The sequence below is a fragment of the Chrysemys picta genome, chromosome 10, assembly GCF_011386835.1.
Source record: "Chrysemys picta bellii isolate R12L10 chromosome 10, ASM1138683v2, whole genome shotgun sequence".
NCBI lineage: Eukaryota > Metazoa > Chordata > Testudines > Emydidae > Chrysemys > Chrysemys picta.
Window position 1 is genome coordinate 5,620,653 of NC_088800.1, and position 22,706 is coordinate 5,643,358.

A 22,706-nucleotide genomic window follows, 5' to 3' on the forward strand; every position below is an offset into this window, starting at 1 on the left:
GGAGCCATGTAATGATTAATGTGCCAGGTCGCAACCCAACTTAGGGTAACCAGACAAGAAGTGTGAAAAATCAGGACAGGGGGTGGGGGGTAATAGGAGCCTATATAAGCAAAAGACCCAAAAATGGGGACTGTCCCTATAAAATCAGAACCTCTGGTCACCCTAACCCTACTTAATTTGATTCCATCAGCCTTAATTACTGAATTAACTAATCAATTAGCGATTCTTAATGAATTACTGACTCAGGACTATAAGGGGTCTCCAAGAACAACACAATGCTAAGGTGAGGCGTCATTTAAAAAGGCGCATTGTTGTGGAGGGAGTTAGTGACTGAGCAGAGCTGAGGGAGAAGCCGCGGTGGTCCACCACGCGCCAAGTCCCTCAAACCGAGCGAGCAAGGCCGTTGGGTTGGGATTTTTGGCGCCAAGAGAGGCCTAAGCACAAAGGGGCGGTGCGAGAGCGCAGCGCGCGCGGTGTTTTTGAACGCTCGCGAGATTTCATCACTGAGCGCGGGAGGCGCGCTAAGCTTTGACGGGAAGAGCAGGGGTCGCGAGCAGGACCGTGTTCTCGCGGTCTTTCCTCGTTACTCCTCCAGCCGTGTGAATGGCCTGTCGGGGAGCGGGAGCATGCGAGCGGCGGGCGCGCTGCAGTTGCCTTCCAGCCGCCGGGACGTGGAGGAGGGGCCCGTGCGAGGCCGAGGCTGGGGCCGGCCCTGAGGTACAGCGCGCCTTTCCCTCGCTCCCCATTGCCCAGCTGGGTCGCCTCGGGGAGGCTCTGTCAGGGGAAGGGTCTCGGGTACCTTCCCCCCCTTCCCATGGCGGCTCGGTCCTCTCAGACCCTGCTCTTCCTCCGCGGGTGGGGCAAGCACCACTCCCCCCGATTGGGAAGGGCGGGGCTGGCTGGCGCGGCTCCCTCGGTGAGGGGCCTGAGCGGTCCGGGAGCCCGGCTCGTTAGTACTTTGCACCCAGGCGAGCTCCGGGCCAGGCGGCAGCGCCGTTGCCTTGGTTGGGGGCGAGAGGGGAGTGGGATCTCTTGGGCACCTCGACTGAGGAGGGACGGGGCTGAACGTGTTGCCCGCTCGCCTCACGCAGCCGGCTGAGCTGTAGCCCGGTCCGGAGCCTGCTGACCCCCCGGCAGGGAATCATAGACGATCAGGGTTGGAAGGGACCTCAGGAGGTCATCTAGTCCAACCCCCTGCTCAAACCAGGCCCAATCCCCAGACAGATTTTTGCCCCCGATCCCTAAGTGGGCCCCTCAAGGATTGAACTCACAACCCTGGGTTTAGCAGGCCAATGCTCAAACCACTGAACTATCCATGTAAAAGGGGCATGGGTAGTCTTAGCAGCCACCCATGCCTGGAGATGCCTGCTGCTGCTGCTGGTACCAATCAAGACGCCTGTAACTGAAGGAGATGGGAGGCCAACTATTTCTCTCTCTAATTTTGGGGACATTAGGAACTGCCAGAGTGGGTGAAGCTGATGGCCTGTCCAACCTGTTTCTAGCACTGGACCAACTGCTTCAGAGGAAAGCACTAAAATCCTCATAATGCAGGAGTGGGGAACCTTTTTTTCTATCAGGGCCCCCGACCCACAGAAAAAAAATCAGTAGCAGGCCACACACAGGCCGGGCGGTGGTGTAGAGACTGGGGGCTTCCCCTAAACTCTGGGGTGGGGCCAGAAATGAGGTGTTCAGGGTGTGGGAGGGGACTCCTATCTGGGGCAGGGGTTTGGGTGTGGGTTCTGGGATGGGGCTAGGGTGACCAGATGTCCTAATTTTATAGGGACAGTCCCAATTTTTGGGTCTTTTTCTTATATAGGCTCCATATACCTCCCACCCGATTTTTCACACTTGCTGTCTGGTCACCCTAGGTGGGGCTGGGGCCGAGGGGTTTGGGGTGCGGGCTCACAGCTGGGGCAGGGGATTGGGGTGAGGGAGGAGGCTTAGGGTGAGGGCTCTTGGAAGGAGTTAGGGAGGGGGTTCCTACCGGTGGGGGTGCTGGGTGTGGGGTCTAGGAGGAAGTTAGTGTGGGAGGGGGTTCAGGGTGCGAGCTCCAGCCGGGTGGCGCTTACCTCAGGTGGCTCCTGGTTGGCAGCAGGACTAAGGCAAGCTCTCTGCCTGCCGGAGCTCCTTACCACTCCCAGAAGCGGCTGCCATGTCCTAGGCAGAGGCACAACCAAGAGGCTCTGCGTGGTGCACCCCCACAGCTGCGGAGTTGGCGCTGGGGGCAGCCTGCAGAGCTTCCCTGATCGCTCCTACTCCTAGGGGCTGCAAGGACATGCCATCCGCTTCCGGGAGCTGTGCGAAGCCGACCGGACTTTTAACAGCCTGGCAACCCCAGCTTCCCCCACAGTGGGGCAAGCCAAGGTTCGGGGCTTCCGGCCCGCGGGCTGTAGGTTCCCCACCCCTCTCATAATGGGTCATTATGGAATAGCTTGGCGACAGGGGAAGGTTTTATTCTAGCTCAGTTAATTTGTGGTTATACTATACTTTGAAGCACAAAGATTTATGTTAGAGCTGGTTGGATATTATTCTCTCCTTTTCCCCTCCCCCCCCCATCAAAATTACCCCAGAGTGTTTTTGTTTTTTGACAAAGTCAGTGTTTTCCATGGAAAGCAGACACGTGTCATAAAATGGTTTAGTTAACAACCCAATATTTTTGTCAAACTGTTTTGATGGACAATTTTTGACCAGCCCTCCTGTCTATGTCCCATAAATCGACTAAACAGTTTCATTATCTGTGTAAGTATTCCATCCTTTTAATCTCCTGGACTAATTAATATTTTGTATCCCTCATGTTAACTGGCAAACATATTATTCATAAAATGCAGGTATCTTCAGACAAGATGTGCATCTTTTTAATATCCTCTTCTTTAGGGGAAAAAGCTTAACTGTGAAGATGATAGATCCATTAGCAAACAACTTGTTTGATCTTCCTGAGTATGATGATACAGAAGATGAAACATTTCCACCTCTTCCACCTCCTTCCTCCACAGGGAGAGATGATGTTGAAGGAGCCCTCACCAATGAAGGTGAATATCTTCTAGAACTAAAGAATCTGTATTACAGCATATATATTGAAATGCTATGAAACTGTGATGTTAGTGTCATATTCTGTTAACTAGAATTTTATAAACCAATTTATCTCAAATTGATTGGAATTTTTTTCTCCTGCTTCTGTAAATTAAAATTGGACCTGATTGTGCATGATAAACCTTGCAGGGGAAGGAAACATTTTCTATATTGTACACACCCCATCAAAATATCTGTAAAACAAAATAGGTCTTTCAATATACTTTTTTTTATTCTGAAAAAAATCTATATTCTTGTAATATCAATGAAAAGGAATGAATACTACAACACTGAAACAAAATAGTCAGTGAACATCACTTGCTTCAGATTATCAGTAATAAAATACTTACACACATTGCAAAGTGTTACTTTTTTTGAATGGAACAGGAGTTGTAACATTCCGCCGAATAAGTGTGCTAAGCATAACAGGTTGTAATAATAATAGGATTTTTCTTATCATATCAAGTATTTCAGGATATATTTTAATTTTAAGGGGGTGAACAGGGAAGTAGCAAAGCTTGCAGATGATACAAAATTAATCAGGATAGTTAAGTCCAAAGCAGAGTGTGAGGCATTACGGGGAAATCTCACAAAACTGGGTGACAACAAACAAAATGGCAGATAAAATTCTATGCTGATAAGTGCAAAGTGAAGCACATTTGAAAAAATAATCCCAATTGTACATATATAATGGTGGGTTCTAAATTAGCTGTTAGAACCCCAAAAAGAGATCTTGGAGTCACCATGGATATTTCTCTGAAAACTTCTGCTCAGTGCACAGCAATGGTCAAAAAGACTAACAGTATGTTAGAAACTATTAGGAAATGGATAGAAAATAAAACAAAACATCATAATGCCACTATATAAATCTGTGGTGTACCCACATCTTGAATACAGTCCAATTCTAGTTGCCCCATCTCAAAAAGTATACAGTGGAATTAGAAAAGGTCAGAGAAGGGCAACAAAGATGATTATGGGCTGTTCAGATTAATAAAGAGATGACTAAGGATGGGGATATGTTAGAGGCCTATCACTCCATTCATGATTTTGAAAAGGTGAATAGAGAAGTTTTGTTTACCTTTTAAGAAATTGTATTAAACCTGCTACCTATTAAACAAGAGGAAGTACTTTTTCACACAAATAATCTTTGGGACTCATTGCTGTGGGATATTTGTGGCCAAAAGTATAACTGGGTTAAAAAAAAGAACTGTCTAAGTTAATGAGGAATAGGTCCATCAATGGCGATTAGTCCAGAGGATCAGGATGCAACCCCATGTTTGGGGCAACCCTAAACGTCTGACCACGAGAAGCCAAGAGCAGAAGATTGGTGGATTACTCCATAACTGCCTCCTGAGGCTCTCGTATGGGCCACTGTCAGAGACAGGATACTGGGCAAGATGGACCATGGTCTGACTCATTATGGTAGCTTGTTTATTCTTCCTTTAAAAATTTGAAAGACTTGAATATCTGATAGCCAAATAAGTTGACTGGATAGTTGTTATATATAAAGATGGTATACTTTGACTATGAATAATGTTAAATTTCGATTTCTCAAATATTAGATTTTACGTATGCATTCCTTGATTCTTGGTTTACATCTTTTTTTAGAATAAAAGTAGAACACTTATTGATTAGGAATAGCTTGGTTTGGATAAGCACACTAACGTTGATATGTGAAAATGAGTTTCCTAACTCTTGAATTTTCTGAACTTCAGAGAATAAAGCATGTAATATAAGAATTTGTGTACAGATTGTACAGTGCCTACAATAATGGGGCACCGTTCTTGGTTGGCCCTTAAGTATTACTGTAATAAATCTGATTAACATTGACCCTAGTCTTGTGATGAGAACTGTTAAGGATGGACCCCATGACCACATAGTCCTGTTGAAATCAGCGGGTTTTTGTTCATGGATCTGCCTTAAAGTATTACTTTGTTGGTTATTCTACTATAACTCTCTAAACTGTAAGTGGCATGGCCATTATTCAGGTAGCTCTGGTCAGCATCCCTACTTTTCATTCAGTTTTGAACTAATCACCATCTGTTTAGGGCAGTAGGGATCTACAGACTATGCCTAAGATTTCCAAAAGGGTCCACACCTCCATTCGAAATTAGTTACGGGTCTGCAAATGAAAAAAGTTTGAATACCATTGGCTTAGAGCAGTGTTTCCCAAACTTGGGACGCCGCTTGTGTAGGGAAAGCCCTTGGTGGCCGGGCTGGTTTGTTTACCTGCCACGTCCGCTCGTCCAGCTGATCATGGCTCCAAGTGTCCGTGGTTCACTGCTCCAGGCCAATGGGAGCTGCGGGGAGCGGCGCGGGCTGAGGGATGTGCTGGCCACCGCCGTGGCAGGTAAACAAACCAGCCCGGCCCACCAGGGGCTTTCCCTACACAAGCGGTGTCCCAAGTTTGGGAAACACTGGCTTAGGGCACTTGAGAAAGTTTTGCCCCCCTAACTAGATACCAGCTTCACATGGCTTTATCCTGAGAGCACTTAAGACTTAGTCTTAATACATGCTTAACTTTACGCACTGTTAAAGAAAATAGGATTCTGCATTGTGTAAAGTTAAGCACGTGTGTAAATCTTTGCACAATCAGGCCTTAGTCTAGTTACCCTTATTTTGTTGTTGGAGCTAACTCTTCCTCTCTTCCCCTCCTCATTCCCTCCCCCCCCCCCCCCCAAAAAAAAAAAAAAAATCCTGAAGGACTCCTGACACCATAGTTATAATGTATGCCTTGATTTTTGCTGTTAAAGCACACACAATGTATTGTTGGTTACAATTAACAAACTAAGATACAAATTTTAAAAGTAGAGCTTTTCATTAAGATGGGAAATAGTTTTTTTTATTTGCCAGAAAAGATCATTCTTTTAAGATATCAAGAATATTCCTTTTTCTTTTTAAACACTTTATAAAAAAGTGGATTTGGGGGGAAGGGAAGGAGAGAACATACATATACAGAATGTGCACTGTAAACATTCAGAGGAAAACTGGTAACTGGTAGAGCCAGTGAGATATGAGTAGAACATAAAGATGTATAAAACATTAATTTGAGTAATGATAGTTGGTATCATTGCATTATAGATTTATAGTATGTTGTGTTCTATTTGTCAGAGCAAGATGGAAATAAACCATCCCAAACGAAGGATTCTACTGTGTCTACGCAGAAAGCAATTAAAAGGCCGATACCTAAATTAGATGCTCAAAGGTATTTGTTGCACAATGTTCCTATGTACAGGTGATGATTTCAGTGTTTAAAAAAATAATAATCTTTGGGTGGCTGCCTGGCAGAAATTGATTTAGGGAGTTTATCTGTTTCTACATTACCCATTTGGTCATTACCAAGTTTTAGGTTGTGGATGTTAGAGATGAATATATTTAGCTTATTGTTGCGGAATGTACCTGATCCTTTTGTTCTTCATTTACCTTTATAGTGCTGTTATCCTAAGTCATACTTTTATTGTAAGCGCTTTGGGACATGAAAACTATTTTATTGGTAAAGTGCCGTATATGAGAGTGCATTTTTGTCTGTATTATATCTTTTGTCCGTCCTCCAGATTACTTCAAATTTCAGCCTGCCTTAGGAACATTTCTTCTGACTTTTTTTTTTTTTTTTTTTTTTTTAATTGGGAAATCCTTCAAAATGAGACTTCAGACTGTTGATATTTTCTGGGTGTTATCCACAGTCTTGTGAAGTGCAGTAAAATCTGATTTTTATAGATATACAAACTCTTGCTCTTGAAAATATATTTGTAGGAGTTAGGCAGCATTGTTAAGGAGTAGAAAACTATTTCCTTCTGCATGCAAAACTGATTTTTAAGTGAGAAAGTAAACAGAGATGAATCCCTGTATTGTGAAGATGTGTCTTTTAAGTATACTAAATGTTATTCTAGGATATCATAGTTTGGTGTCTCGGAAGCATTCAATTTTAACCTTTTGGTTATCTGTATACTAGCGCTGGCCATCCTCTCTCTTCCACATAGACTGTAAATTGTTAGGGCTGGGACTGTTTCTTATTACGTGTTCGTATTAGACACTGTACAATGTGGGTCCTGATCCTGATTGAGGCATATGAGTGTTTAGCATATCTCACGTAAATACCTTGCAATGCCGGCTACAAAAGTGCCATGCGAATGTCTGTTCTCGCTTTTAGGTGACATTGTAAATAAGAAGGGGGCAGCATTATCTCCCATAAATGTAAACACACTTGTTTCTCTTAGCGATTGGCTGAACAAGAAGTAGGACTGAGTGGACTTGTAGGCTCGGAAGTTCTACATTGTTTTGGTTTTGAGTGCAATTATGTAACCAAAAAAAAAAATCTACATTTGTAAGTTGTGCTTTCATGATAAAGGGTTTGCACTACAGTACTTGTATGAAGTGAATTGAAAAATAGTATTTTTTATCATTTTTACAGTGCAAATATTTGTAATAAAAATAATATGAAGTGAATACTGTACACTTTGTATTCTGTATTGTAACTGAAATCAATATATTTGAAAATGTAGAAAAACATCCAAAATATTTAATAAATGTCAATTGGTATTCTATTGTTTAACAGTGCGATTAATCTCACTGTTAAACAATAGAATACCAATTGATATTTATTCACTGTGCGATTAAAACTGCGAATAATCGCGATTAAATTTTTTTGAGTTAATCACGTGAGTTAACTGTAATTAATCGACAGCCCTAATAAAAATATCACAAATAGTAAGCTTTAGAATTTCTAGTTGAATAACTGTTTAAAAAAAAAAAGTTGAAAACCATATTAACTCGGGACATTTTTCATATTCACAGGTTAATTTCAGAGAGAGGACTTCCAGCCTTGCGACATGTATTTGATAATGCAAAATTTAAGGGTAAAGGACATGAGGTAAGAAATATTGAACAATTCTTATCCTGTTTCTTAGGAACATAGTTTAGATGAAAGGTTTACTTTATTTATTTATTGGTAATTGGGAGGAGTGAAGTATAACTCTAGAACTAAATCCAATATTACCTTCTAAAAATGTATAAAGACTTCACCCTAGACTAAAATAGGGCCAGCTAACGCTATTTCAAATGCATCTTGATGGGGCTTTTTCAATCATATTAAGCTACATCAATTGAAAAAATATGATTGGAAAAATGCATCCTGACCTTAAACTATTTCTAGTTAATTTTCCAAACTAGAACCATTCTGCTGGAACTTTTAATGTGTGATTTTTAATGTGCCCACAGAACGATTGTTTTTAAACTTTGGGAGGGTAATAAGACTGCTTATTCTGTCCTCAACAAATATTGTTAGTGTCCTTGAATAGTTTGATGACTTACCTTAATAATATTGTGGTTTAAGTTTTACACATACAAAGGTTAGGAAAGTACCAGGAAATTCAAAGTTATTGTTCCCACAACCGCTGTAATTTAATTTTTAATCTTAAAGAATAAATTAACATGTGACTAGAATAGAACATACTATGTATGTGGACTGGCATGATTGCTATGGGAACCACCAAATTCCTTGACTTTGTAAGATCTTAGCTACAACATTGTATGTACTTAGCTGTTTTGGGAGCCATTCTAAATGACACTGAGTTGGAATGTTCCATTGTTAGCGGATCAGCTGAAGTGCTGTGTGCTATGGTCTCCCCTTGCACATGATCCTCCACTTGAAGTGGTGGGAAAAGCATTTGGGGTAAAGCTGTCTGAGGTCATTTTAAATTCTTTGTATCATAGCAGCAGTAGCGTGAAAAGGACTTGGACAAAACTAAGGATCTGTTCTGAAATGTTTGCTAGAATGGGATGATTTAAAAAATATAAATATATTTAACTCTTGTACTTATTTCACTGATGATGTTTCACTATTTTTGTGATGGTTTTAAGGCTCACCCACTAGTTAGGGGTTCTGTTATCACCCGCCCCATAACCTTGGGATCCCTTAATGCTGTGCCACTATTGCTCAGATCCCTGACACGAGCCACCTGCTCACAAGCACAGAGTCTCACCCTGACTTCTACTAGCCTAGTTACTACTTGCAGGGTGACACCAACAGCCCTTCTATTCCCAAGTCTCCCCAAATCCATCCTCCCTGAGTTCTTAACTACCAGACCTCTGATTGTTCCCCTCTGGTTCATCACCCCTGAAGGTATGAGTCTAGCCCCTCAGTTATCAGTTGACTTTGGGGGAACACAGTTTCCACAGTTTACTTGGAGTAAAAATAAACTAAAGGTTGATTTAATAGAAAAGCCACAGATTCAAAGATGAAATAGGAAGGGAGAGTAAACATTACTGTGTAACTTGTATAATAAAAAAGCTGCAACCTTGGGCTTTACACTTCCATAGAAGATAAAATCCCCTTTCTAATACAAGTTACCGATTGCCTTTGAACAGTTTCCCAGTGTACTTCTAGCTATAGGGACAATCCAGCGTTTCGCTGACATTACTGGCCAAATGACTGTCCCTCAGTTTCTGGAAGAAAACCTCAATTGCAAGCCTGCTTTTAAAATACTTTTTCCTTCAGTCTGTGATTGATACATATTTATTTAGAATGTGGAAAAAATCCTCTCTTGTCTTGAGAGCCAGGATGTCTCAATATCTTTCCATTAGCCCCAGTAGTCTACCATTGTCTCTTCCTGGCTGGACAGTGGTCGTTACTTGAAGCTGTTTTGTGTAAATACCAGGTTACCAGCCTTGGGAAATGCCCCTTCCTTCTGTGAGGTGCTGGTGAATTTGTAATGTAGATTATGAGCATATATATATGTATGTATGCCTAAATGTGCAGTTTCATAACCAGAATCTACATACCTCAGGATCATCAAGTTGAGAACATTCCAAGCTTTCATAAGACTTTACTCAATACATTTGCATGGTATAATAATACAGTAGGCAATCAGTTGCTTCATCTGCTCTTTTTTTTTTTTTTTTTTTAAACCTTCTGTTCTCTGCTTGGTGTGTCTGGATAATGATTGTCACAATTGTGACAATGAATCTTTCACCACTTGTTTGTTTTTCTGTTCTGTTTAAGAGCTTTTGTTTACAGAATATTTAATTTTCAGTTTATAGGTTTCTGAAAAGGTGATTTTGAAGTCTATGCAGGTGTGTGTCTGAATGCTGATCACCATTCTTATTATAGATTGGCTACGCTCTTTTGTAAAAGCCCATAATAGCAATCATGAACTTATCGAGTACAATGTAAGATCACCTGATATACTTAAACCTGTTCAGTTTCCAGGAGACTTTCAGCCTTGCAAAAACCGAATGCTAGTGTCTTTGAAAATGCTTCTCACTCTAAAATCTGCATATTTATCCAACTATTGGAATTGCATTTCTTTTATTTATGTCAGACAGAGGACTTGAAGACACTTTTAAGACACATGGAACACTGGGCTCATAGGCTGTTTCCGAAACTGCAGTTTGATGATTTCATGGAGAGAGTAGAGTCTTTGGGAAATAAAAAGGAAGTTCAAGTAAGTGCTAGTCGTCATGTCCTTTTCTGTTTTGTTACAAATACCATATTGTACAAGTGGCAGAGTTTGGGAGGATAATACTGTGCAAAAAAGGAAGACAAGTTATAATGCTCTCCTAAATAATTCATTAAATTAAATGCACATGTTCATTTAATTGAAGTAAAAATCTCAATCCGTGTTGAATAAATTATTTAGGAGTGCATTATGCGTTACCTTTAATTCTAAACACAATATTTCAGAGAACATGCTATAACTTGTAGGTGCATCTTTTATTACCAAAGTAAGTTATTTTGGAGTGCTGGAATTTATTTTTACATTTACATCTGCAGCAGAGTGTTTAGTGGATGTGCTGTTTTCTGCATTACTTAAGGGAAGATGGGGAACACAGAAAAAAAAACTTCTAAGCGCACAAAGTTTCAGCCCAAACAGAGAAGAGGATTGTAAGGAACTGTGAAGAAAGGCACTGACCTTCCTGGGAGGGCAAAAGAGGGTGAAAGCGGGTTAGCAGCGAGTTAAACACTTTACCATCACCCAGAAAGAGATGATACGTCACAGGCGAAAATAGCATCATCATCCTATGACCAGACCAGGAGACAACCGTGAATGGAGGCCTGAGTAGGAAAACTTTTACTCCCCAAAGCCTAACAAAAAAAGCTATTGTGAACAATCTGTCTACTTTCCTCTGCTCTTGGCTAAAAGTAAAATGTGCTCCAATTCCTCTCTTAGCCTGGCTGTTGGAGACATTCAGGTAATATTGCTAAAGCTGATTTGTGAGTCAATGTTAAATTTTATCTGACTTGGTCTAATACATACAAAGGCTCGTAACCATCTCTCCGAACACAGAAGCATATGGAGGGGAACAAAGTAATTCAAAATCTCTCAAGTTTTGACAAGGGTGTAGCATAGTGGAATTGGTTAAGGGTGAGCAAAAAAAAGAAGTGGAAGCCAGAGACCCCGCAGTACTTGCTTCAAGCTGCATCAGTATGGCAAGACCAGTAACGATGCTATTTACTGCCAGTCCATTGTGGCACTCTGCAGCATCTCGGGTTTGGGGAAAGGCAGGGGAAGATCAAGTGCTGTGGAGGTTAATACCAAATTAATTCCTACAAGTTATACTAAATTTTTTTGCCAAGTTCAGCTTCTCTTCCATTCTGATGTAGGTGTGAGAGAGGTGAGTAAATGGAAGGAAGCATACCATATAGCTGATTTTCTTTTCCCTAGCACCCCAATGTGGGTTTTCTTCCTTCTGTACTATGCAGGACATCAATGACTGAAATGTTAGTAAAGGTGTGCGCGCCTGGTGTGGTGGCAGGAAGCCCTGTGATTACACCCTGTATTCTCAGTTGTATATAAGTTTACCAATGAAGTTTCAGGTTTTGCATTAAGCTTTATGTAACTATTGTTTTACTGTGAAATAGTGCAAAGATGTTTTGGTGAAAACATTAATCTGTAATAAATAGCATCTCTTCTCATTTCAGACCTGCTTAAAGCGAATTAGACTTGATCTTCCAATTTTACATGAAGATTTTACAAGTAATGAAGGCATGTATGCTTTTCTGCAGCCTGTTCCAATAGTTTATTTAAAAATTAACTTGTTCTCAGCTTTCACAGTCAATGAAAAAATAAGGTACAATGGAAAAATAACACATCTGCATCCTTGTACAGGGGAAAAAGAAACCTCCTAGGATTATCTGGTCCTCTCTTTTAATAACATGCCTCTGTAGAAGACTTACAGAATTATGCTAAATTTTCTTTGATCAAATTTAAGTCTATCCTCTACATCCTGATCAGGCTATATATATCTCTAGAGATGAGTAGCTTTCAGTAAAGGAGAAGTTTCTCAACATCTTATTATCCATTCTCAGCTGGAAAATAGGTAGTGGATAATAAGTTAACCCAAAAGCAGGACATCAACAATGTTTGAATTGTTAGAGCCTTCAAGAAACTTTCTATTTTGACATAAAATTAACATTAGGGTTCCACCTCACCTATAGAGGTGCAGAATTGAAGTGCTCTTGCAGTTTACGAGTCTGTGATTGATAGGAAATAGAAGGTTCATTAAGTACATCAAGTGATTTATTTATGTATAAGTTTCCCATTTTAACAGAGCAGTCAGTCTATATGATGATTCTTTTCTTGTTAACAATACTTATTGGTGTCTGCTGCCACTACTGTATTTAGCTTTCTGTATACTTACTACTCCTTTTAACTGTTTCCACTATCTCAAGGTCCTGCCATTAAAAAAAAAAAAAAGCAATAGGGAATTTTGAAGTGGCTAATGCAGCAGTTCTTTATATAATCAAATAGTGCTTCAGATGAACCAGAAAGTAGTTTTATTACTAGTCTGTGGAAAAATATTTTCCTTGCATGAAAAATGAGTTGGATTCAATTAGTGTTGTGAAAGAAATTGTAACACTAGAGAGAAGTAACAGACCACAGTTTTCTCTTGGGTCCTCATTGCTTATGGTGAGCAAGCAGTAAGAAATCTTTCCCTTTTTCTCTATGATCATTTTGTGGCAGAACTAGTGAAACATATTACTACCGTCTCTGTCTGTTTATTTCATTGTGGATAAAATCTGTTTAGGCTGTGCTGTGAACTTTCTTCAGTAGTTGTAAATTATCTAGATGAGGTGTTAGTTACCATGGGGAGCTGACTGGATTAGTGATCAGGCACTGTTGCCTCTATACCAGTGACTATAATCTGGGCAAATCTCCAGTCTAGATGATGTCTTGGAGCTACACCATTAATAAATCACCGTGTACATAGAAGGTTGCAGTCCTCTTTCTCTTCTTCTCAGTCAATTCTTTTTATACTTGTTCCTTTTCATGTTGGGTGTTTTTTGTCTTCTGGCCTCCTTATTATCCCACAGCGAGTCAGCCTGAAGAGGGAGATATTGTTACTGGGGCAAATCCTTATCGTAGCCCAGTTTATCTACTTCATTTTGGGAAGGATATATTAATATTGTGTAGCTTCTCCTCCGTGTGACAATGGAACAACGTTGGCATGTAAATCCAAGACACACAAACTATAAGCACAAGAGTTAATACTAGAAAAATAGTGAGGCTTATTTTATTTATTTATTTATTTTAGTTGATCATGTGCAAATATGAGGTATCTTACTGAATAGCATAGACACAAAAAACATGTCCATAGACCATTTTGTCATTAAATGCAGAAAAGCTTTAGAGAACGCAGATGTTAATATACAGACAGTGTTTTGTAACAATCACACTTTCATTGCAGTGTTTCTGAAAAAAAGATCATAGGACAATGTGTGAATGACACTGTTCATACTTTCAGGTGACTCAGTGCCATGAAAAATAGTGCTGAGAAAAAGCTAACTAGCTTTGTGATCAAATATTTTGTGAGACATGCAGGAGACATGAGTTCAAACCCTGTGTGAGACATTAGTGCAACTACATAAATGTGGCTGTATTTGCTGTTGGTTGTATTTGTTAGTAATATAATGCAACCCTAAGCAGCCACATACATTAAAACATATGGTTCCTGCCGACAGAGTCTGTCTAGTTATCAGACTTTCTGTGCGATGGCTCCATACACTAGTTTTTAAAATCATGTTATAGTAGAACACCAATTTTACAAACTGAGGACTTAACAAAATTGAACAACTCAAAATTACAGTAGGATGCTGCACTGCATCGTTTTCTTCTTGTCCTTCAAACCAATGCCAAGCAGTTCTCAAGGTATCAGAACGTGCAGGGATGTTGACTTGTTTTTCAACAACACATTTATGTGACTTATTTCCTCCTCCCCCCCGAATTGGGGGGAAATAGTTTTTATTACTGGTTGTTCATAAAATTGACTTTCATAAAATCAAGATTCTTTCTTTTAAAAAAAACAACAAAAAAAAGAGATTCAGACTAATGGCACTACCAGTTATACCTCTGTCATAGATGCCTCAGGGCACAGCTGCACTACTACCTATACCAACAGGAGGGGATCTCCTGACCATTGATAATCCACTTCCCTGAGCGGTGGTAGCTAGATCATCCGGAGAATTCTCTTGTCGACCTAGCGCAGTCTACGTTGGGTGTGAAGTCATTAACTGCATTACTCAGATGTCTGGATTTTTCACACCCCTGAGCGATGTAAATATACTGACTTAATTTCCTAGCGTAGACCAGTTTTCAGATTTCAAAGAGAGATGTTTCATAGAGAATTTTCAGAAGTAGTTGGAAAAATTTGAGCAATTTCTTGGCTGAAGTCAGCTTGAAAATTCTATTCAAAAACATTTTCTGCCATCTCACTGCCTTGGAGCACTTCTCTGTGCACTTGGGCAAGTCACTCAATTTCTCTACCTCCATTTTGAATATTGTAAAATATGGCAATCATGGTGATATGTATTCCCTATTTGTAGCAACATAATGAGGAGTTCTAAAGAGTGACTGTGTATGCATTTTAAAGACAGCTAAATTAACAGATGTATTTGAACATGTGTCCTGTTGATTCCCAGCATCAGAGAATCAGTCAGTTCTAACCTTCCATTTTTCTGCACCAAGGGGAAATGTGGCACCTTAGAGAATTTGGACCTTTTAACAAGGATTTAATGTGTTGCTTTGGCCAGGGCCTACACTACAGACTTATATTGGTATATAAATCCAAACCCCTGAGTGACATAGTTATACCAACACCCCCTTCCCTCTCCCCCCCCCCCCAGTGTAGACAGCACTATGTTGGTGGGAGAGCTTTTCCTGTTCACATAGCTACCATTTCTCAGTGAGGTGGATTAATTACGCCAATGGGAGAAGCTCTCCTGTTGCCATAGTAGCATGTTCACTAATGTGCTACAGCAGGACAGCTGCAGCACTGCAAGACTGTTATGTGAAGACAAGCCCTTTGTCCTACCTCTGATTCGCCTCAAACCTTCAAGTACAAGGGTGCAGCCAAAAACAGAAAAAACAACCCACAAAAAACCCTGTACATTCAGAACTTTTTTTTTTTAATATGGTCTATTTGGTGCTAGTCAACACTGTTAGTATTCCAGGGATAAAAAATACAGATTTCATAGAAATCAGGGAGCCACCATCTAGCCTCAGTTTAAACAGTGAATTATCTCTAGCTACCAATCTAGTATTTACAATTTTAAATGTACTTTCTAACATGTTTTTACGGTCTTAGATCTACATTGAAACTTTTGGTTTCACTAGTAGTAAAGCTTTGGCTTCAAAAGTGCTGATGGTTTTTGCTCATGCCTTTTTATACAGGTAGTGGAGGGGGAAATAATGGGCTCAAAATGTCTCCTGAAGAAGAATTAGACCCCTTTTCTCAAAATGTGAAGGAAGAATTTGATTCTCACTCAAGTACTGCCTTAACAGAGGAGCAACAGCGAAGAATTGAGAGGAACCGGCAACTAGCCTTGGAAAGAAGACAGGCAAAGATGCAATTTAACAGTCAGTCACAAGAAAATGGTAAATAGTAACAGAATTTTGCAATTTAAATGCTGCCGAGTAATGTTCGTAGCTTAATCTCAAAGCCCACACCCTCAAACCAAAGAAGAGAACAGGACATGCTTTTAAAATATATTTTAAAAAGCAGCTAATTTTCTAGGGGGTTGTGGTTGTATGGAGCAGTAGACACCAAACTGTTCACTGAGATTTCTCTATTTTCCAGAATTTAACCTTTATCTGTGCAAAGTTGGGAGCTTTCACTGTATTGCAGTTGAGATTAACCATTCAGAAAACCACACAGATAAACCCCTCCCCAGGGAAAGTTACCTGTCAATTAAAGTTTCATATTGGAGGGGGGAGTTTCTAGTCTTCATGTTTCTAAAGATAACGTGACTAATGTGGTTCTTCTTGATACAGCAGAGAGGTTAAATGATGATGTAATGGATATACATTAGAGGCAGATCCAGTAGTCTTACCTCTAACTTCCTATTAGAAAGTGGCAGGCTCAAAAAGCCTCTTTGGAGCTAGGTTTTCTTTTTTTCTTTAGGACGTTTTAACAGGGTTACAGATTCTAGCTATGTAATTATCGGAGACTATAAATCAACCATTACAACAGTGAGCTTTTGCTTAGAGAAACATTATACAGTAATATAGAGAGATCTGGTGATCTATAACAGATCACAGTTAGAGTGAATATCTTGACACTACCCATGACATGATTTTTATTAGATGGAGTGAAAATCTCTCATTACACATTTAACAAATCAGGTCTGTCTATCAAATGTTAATATTCAAAAAAATTGGACAGGTATGTTTTCCCCCCCCCAATGACTGTACTTAGAGTGGTAACCAAATATCTGTCTTCTTTCTATCTTGCTGTGTATAATTTTCCTATAACAACCATCTCCCACATTTTAAAAACATTCCTCTAGAGTTCACTATTTTGCCCTCCCTTCTCCCAGTGGGAGGCTATCAATAGCCTACTAGTAGTAGATAAGATAATTCTTCATTTTCTTGTGTGTGACTATTTCCACTAGGAAGCCCCAGGAGGATTATCAAAGGATAAATTGGTAATAAATATCCAATTGTTTGTGATATTTGGTTACAAATTGCATCCCAGTACTCTCTGGCTAGACATGTCCACCAGCTGTGCATAAAAATCTTTCACCACAATTTCTCCAGAATTTATCCATCTATTAACCTGATGGGTGTGAGGGTACCACTGAAACAGTATCTCAAATACATTTTATCATGCTACAGACTGAGTTTGCTGGTCCTTTTTTGTAGATGAGACCCCATTCCTCTGATGTGATTAGTCTGTACAGATCCATTCCCAGCATGTCATATGGACTTTTTTTCTTTTTCTTTTTTTTTTTTTTTTGGTTAGGAAAGTTGTCTGAAAAGGTGATGTAAATTAGTTTTTTTTTTTTTGTCCAGATGCCATTGTTTCTATTAAAGTTAGCTGTCTATAAAACAGCTTTTCTAGAAAGTTGAGAAACCTAATGCCTAACTTGAAAGTACTGGGTACCATAGGACAGTGGTTCTCAACCAGAGGTCCAGGGCTCCTGAGGGGCCGCAAGCAGGTTTCAGGGGGTCCACCAAGTATGAGTATCATTAGATTTTTCTGGGACCCCGGGAAGAAAACCGAAGTCCCACTGCATGGGACTGCAGCCTGGGGCCCCAAGCCCTACCACCAGGTGCCAAAGTTAGAACAATTTAGCTTTGTGGTGTCCCCGTGGCATGTGGCCCTGGGCAATTGCCCTCCTTGATACCTCCTAATGCCAGCCCTGGCTTTTATGTACAGAAAAACAGTTGTGGCACAGCTGGGCCGTGGAGTTTTTATAGCGGGGGGCTCAGTAAGAAAAAGGTTGAGAAACCTTGACATAGTGTGTGCCAGTTAAAGTTAGTTTTAATCTCAATATTTTTTTTTTTTTTTTTTTTGCTTAATAGCTAGTCAACTATTTGTATTCTGTGACTTTCCCAGTTTTCAAATCACTGTGGTTTGCAATTTGGGTTAAAATCTGGATTATTAGCAACAGATGGCATTAGCAAGAGAAAATAATTTCTTCTCTAGTTCTAGCTCAACCCATAGAGTAGCCTTTGCTAAAGGATGTGTATACATTTCTGGAAGGTGTGATTATTTTGTATTAATCCGTGGTAGCCTAGCAATGTTTATTGAACAAGAAAATTGTGGCAGTGTAAAGGCCCAGTGTTTGGCTGGGTTAGAGTACCCCCCAATCCAGTACTGCTTTGATCTGGCTGGCTTGATAGTAACATAGAATATTTCTGGTCTGTACAAAGTATGTGCACTCACTCTTAATCTTTTCACATAAAATCTATCATCACCCTCTGTATTCCTGCTAGGGTTTTATCTGGGATTATTATAGAAAGATTTTGAAATAAGAAAGATATCCTTGGCAAAATGTTCATTTTGACTGTCTATTCTTCCTAACCAAGAAATTGCATACTTCCTGCATCATTTGCTGAAGTAGAGGTTTGATATTTAAATTATAGCGCTCTTCTGGATTGTTTGAGATTTGAATTCCCAGGTGTATCCTAGAATTTATTGCCCATTTGTACCCAAATGTTTTCTGGAGGAATGGGACTTCTCACAATCTGGCAAATTTATAGCTATCATTTCAGATCTGAAATAACTTAGTTTAAATCCAGATGCTTTTCCAAAGTCATGGATTTCTTTAGATACTAAATTTTAGGGAAATATTTAGTTTAGATAAATGACATGACCCCAGCAGGCAGCTGCGTGCCATTAAAAATCGGCTCGTGTGCTGTAGGTTGCCGACCCCTGCGCTAGATCGATGGGAGAGCACTCTCCCATTGATTTGTGTATGCCATCTGCCCGAGAAGCGTAAGGGAAGTCAACGGGAGACGCTCTGCCATTGTCACAGCGTAGTGTAGCCACCGCGATAAGTGGATCTAACTATGTCAACTTCAGTTATGTGAATTTGCGTAAGTTAGATCAATTTACAATGGTAGTGTAGACCAGCCCCTGGAGTTTTCCCGCTTTTCATATGTGGTATAGTCTCAAGTTCTTCTTCAATATCTTGATCCATGTTGTTCTCTTTGGCAAGTCTGCTACTTCTAGATATATTTGAATAACATCAGACCTTGGAGTATCTGAGGTTTAGACATTTTTATAATAGAAGTAGCACACATTTCATTAATGTGCATAGCTATCTTTTGCTAATTCTTTTTAATTGGTGGAAGAATATGTTGCTCTTGAATACCTGTAAGCTTTTGAGTCAAGAACTTACATTGCCTTTTCCATAAAATGCCCGGTTTGTATAGCTAAGGGCTTTTTCTGTGGCATCAACAGTCAATTTTCCGCTAATACTACTGAGTTGTTGGTGCGGCCAGCACATCCCTCGGCCCATGCCGCTACCCGCAGCCCTCATTGGCCTGGAGCGGCAAACCACGGCCAGTGGGAGCTGTGATCGGCCCGAACCTGCAGCTGTGGCAGGTAAACAAAATGGCCTACCCCGCCAGGCTACATGCCAAAGGTTGCTGATCCCTGCTTTACTACCTGCAGCTAGACTTCTACCTTAGGGATAACTGATAACTTCCTTTCTACATTTTAGAAAAAAAAGTGCTGATTGCTGCATCTTTATCCATCTCCCAACAAAACCCTATGCACAATTATCTTTGCTGGTCACAGATTCCAAATTAGTGACTGTCCTGAATCCTTGAGGAGGGTGGCTCAGAGGTAAATGAAACTGTAGTACTTTGATATCATAGGCAGTAATGTTTTACTTTTTTAAATAGATCTGTCTGCCACCCAGCCAAATGAAGAATTTAAGACAATGGAGGCTCAGGATGACCTGACAGAAGTAGAAATTCAAGCTGCTGAAGCTGAAGTTGCTGATATTGAAGCTGTGGACAAAGATATGCAACTTAAATGTGCAGAAGAAATCAAATAACTTTGTCTGGATACAATGATGTTTTAGAAAGACCCAGATACCTTAATGTGCTCAAGTGTCATTGACTTCTCTCCCCCTCCCCCCCGGACATTCTATGGAAATCTTATTCGTGACATCAATGTAGCTGGACAAAATTAATCCGTTTCCCCGGGTAAAAAAGCAGATATCCGCTCTTAAGGTGTCGGAGAAAACAGCTACTATTCAGGAAAGGAGCACAACTACTCTGCATTTCAACTGGTTTTTTTTTAAACTCGCTTTTTCCAAAGTGACAAAAGGTATCAGTGAAAATATTGACATTAATTTCTTGGAACTATACTATGAAGTGACTTTTTTTTACGATTGACATTCCTCAAGCTTAACTTACCTGGGTCTTGAAAGCCTGAGTTTGTATAAATTTTTTTACATCCTGTTAATTTTTTTTTTTTTTTTATAGAACATAAGTGGTTCAGTGTCAGGAACTTCTTGCTCACTATGAACATTCACCATCTTCACTCTTCTGAAGCATTTTGTAACAATACTTCATGTTATGAAATGCTTGTATTTTAGTAAGTTATTTTATACAGCACCTTGAAAGTTATTAAATTTTGGAAACCAAATTTAAAAAATATTCTCTACATAACATTATGATGGCCCACAAATTCTCTATGGCACAAATTTGTCAATCAAATGTGCTCTAAACAGATTCTACTCATTGGTGGTGCTTAAGTCATGAGAAAATCACATGACAAGAAGTTAAGTAGCTTCAGATTTACAATTGTTAAAGCGTTCTGTGGTCAAGGGGGGGTATTTGATAATTCTGGTTATCTTTTTAAAGGATTTTTGCCTCCTACAACAAGTGCTATGTATTTATTCCCCTGTTTTAGAGGAAGTTACGTTTCTGTTGAAGGGACAAGGTCAGACTATATAAACTCAATTAAATTTTTCTTTTAGGGAAGGGAGTAAGCATTAAAAGCTTGAAAAACTTCATTGAAAATTAAGTTAGAATAGATTTTTTTGCGTTTATAGTATACTAATACAATAAAGTTGAAGTGAAATGGACTCTGTAGGAACTGGGTGTTTAACTTCCTTTTCTGCCTTTGAAAGCCTCCCCAAAGAAATTGTTTCTTTAGATGACAATCCTTTCGTGCTTTATTGAAGTCAATCATCAAACAATATTACATTTAGCTTCATATTAATTTTGATAGTGGCAGCAAGGCTCTTCAAGAGTCTCCTTTCCATTAGTATGTTATAAATACCCTCAGAGGTTCCAGTAATCAGGTTAAAACCACATGTACAAGTAACAATTTTTTGTTTATGCAATAACTGAGTTAGAGGCCAGTGAAAACCATCCACAATTATGTTGATAATCTTGGAATAAGGCCTGGAAGTGTGATTTAATTTGTATTGTAATTTTAGGCAGCTTTGAGGGTTTTTTAAGTGCACTTTTATGTAGCAAGCATATAAGGGGTGGAGCTGAACTGCTTCATTCAGGTTTTACGTAAATAGAGCTGTAGAATTAACGTATTTAAAGTTGAATTAATTTGATGAAAACTGAAGGGGCAAGATTAGTGGTGGTCTGACTATATCAGTGCAGCATTGCTTATGCAAGTATATTTAGGTTGGCTACAAGAATCTAGTTTAGAAAAAACAATGTCCAGTCACCTATTTTTTTTAGATCAAGATCAGATTTTTTTTTTTAAAAAGACATCAAGTAGTTTACCACAATACAATCTTTAGTCTTTCAGTGAGAATACAGTAGATAACAGTGTATAAAACATCTTAAATCAGCTAGGCCTGTTTCACTCTAAAAATCAGTGCTAAATTTTAGTTAAGGTACAGTTCAAATTAGCAAAAGCAGAAAATATTAAAAATGGTTTATCAACTTACATCAGTTTTAAAAACCAGATTTAAAATTGTGCAAAGCTGCTTAAGCGGCACAGAGCCAAATACTAGTTCATGCTCAGTTACCAGTTGATACGTCTAGTAGAGCTAAGTCCCTAATTTCCTCAAGCAGTTGGTATAGGCTAACTCCCTTTGTTTGGCAATACTCCTGATATTCTTCCTGGATTACTTCAACTCTGTTTTTTTCTTGGGCAAGTTGCGCTTCCTCTGCAGATCTTGTTACTTCTTTTACTAAGTCGGCTTTCATTATGTGGATATTCTTCTGGTAAAGCTCTGTGGCTGTATTCTTGTAAGGTATGTTGCTAATTATTTCAAGCTTGATGGTGTCAGGATGGCAGCGTGAACTCTGCACACATACTTTTACCTTAGAAACAAAAGTACACAATGTTATTTTTCCCCTCATTTGTGCTCTGGTGCTTCCATTAGTGAATTTATTAAGACTTACTGTTATATGGTCAAACAGACTCAATGTAACAGATTCTCCAGCAACTGTTGTGGAAGTAATTCTGTTCTGAAAACGCTGAAGAGAACCAGGTTTCCATACACAACTGCCATCAGACTGACAGGAGATGACCAAACCCTCCTTGTTTTTCAGATAAGCAGCACCTTTAATGCCATACCTATGAGATGCACAAAGAGAAAATACAAATGTATTTTGAGAAACAATATTATGGTACTATTAAGAACTATCAATCATTTTAATGACTTTAAACCCTCCCCACACAGAAGAAGAGGAAGGATTAAATCTATGTAAACGGTAATACAGAATAGGAATGTATTGTATCTTGATCATAATGCCCCCTAACATTTCAAGTACATTGAGTTTGAGGGAAGTTATTTATCAAGCAATGACCGTGTGCTAGGTGTCATAGTCATGAAGAGAGCCCCGTTGTCAAAAAATTACAAAAAAGTAAAATATACTTATTGTGCATATCTCCCCTCTATTTAGCCAAAATCCCCCTCACCACCC

The 22,706-nt window shown here is 39.6% G+C and overlaps 2 protein-coding genes and 1 non-coding gene across 12 annotated transcripts in view; 2 read left to right on the top strand and 1 right to left on the bottom strand.

Moving 5' to 3' along the window:
- The first annotated feature begins 485 nt into the window (after positions 1-485).
- Positions 486-21,529, top strand: TIPIN (TIMELESS interacting protein). Of its 2 annotated transcripts, none has more exons than XM_065559185.1 (8): positions 486-717; positions 2,875-3,029; positions 6,181-6,274; positions 7,864-7,939; positions 10,389-10,511; positions 11,990-12,057; positions 15,742-15,941; positions 19,701-21,529. In XM_065559185.1, exons 2-8 carry the CDS (start codon positions 2,897-2,899, stop codon positions 19,853-19,855), a joined length of 849 nt encoding a protein of 282 aa, XP_065415257.1. In that variant the 5' UTR covers positions 486-717; positions 2,875-2,896; the 3' UTR covers positions 19,856-21,529. The 2 variants fall into 2 exon arrangements, with proteins under 2 accessions (XP_065415257.1, XP_008170667.1); XM_008172445.4 differs by having other exon boundaries at positions 11,990-12,053; positions 15,738-15,941.
- Positions 13,939-14,074, top strand: LOC112060169 (small Cajal body-specific RNA 14). Its single transcript, XR_002889480.1, has one exon. It is a non-coding gene; the product is annotated as a small Cajal body-specific RNA 14 (non-coding RNA).
- Positions 20,966-22,706, bottom strand: part of DIS3L (DIS3 like exosome 3'-5' exoribonuclease) — a 32,242-nt gene continuing 30,501 nt past the window's right edge. For 7 of the 9 annotated variants that reach the window (XM_065559178.1, XM_008172447.4, XM_065559181.1 and 4 more), the window contains 2 exons: positions 22,182-22,356; positions 20,966-22,100 (listed from right to left, as the gene is read on the bottom strand). In XM_065559178.1, coding sequence (XP_065415250.1) covers positions 21,795-22,100; positions 22,182-22,356 — 481 coding nt within the window. In that variant the 3' untranslated portion in view covers positions 20,966-21,794. Of the gene's footprint in view, positions 22,357-22,706 lie in introns of all 9 variants that reach the window. The other 2 variants (XR_010590930.1, XM_065559180.1) reach the window with 2 other exon arrangements.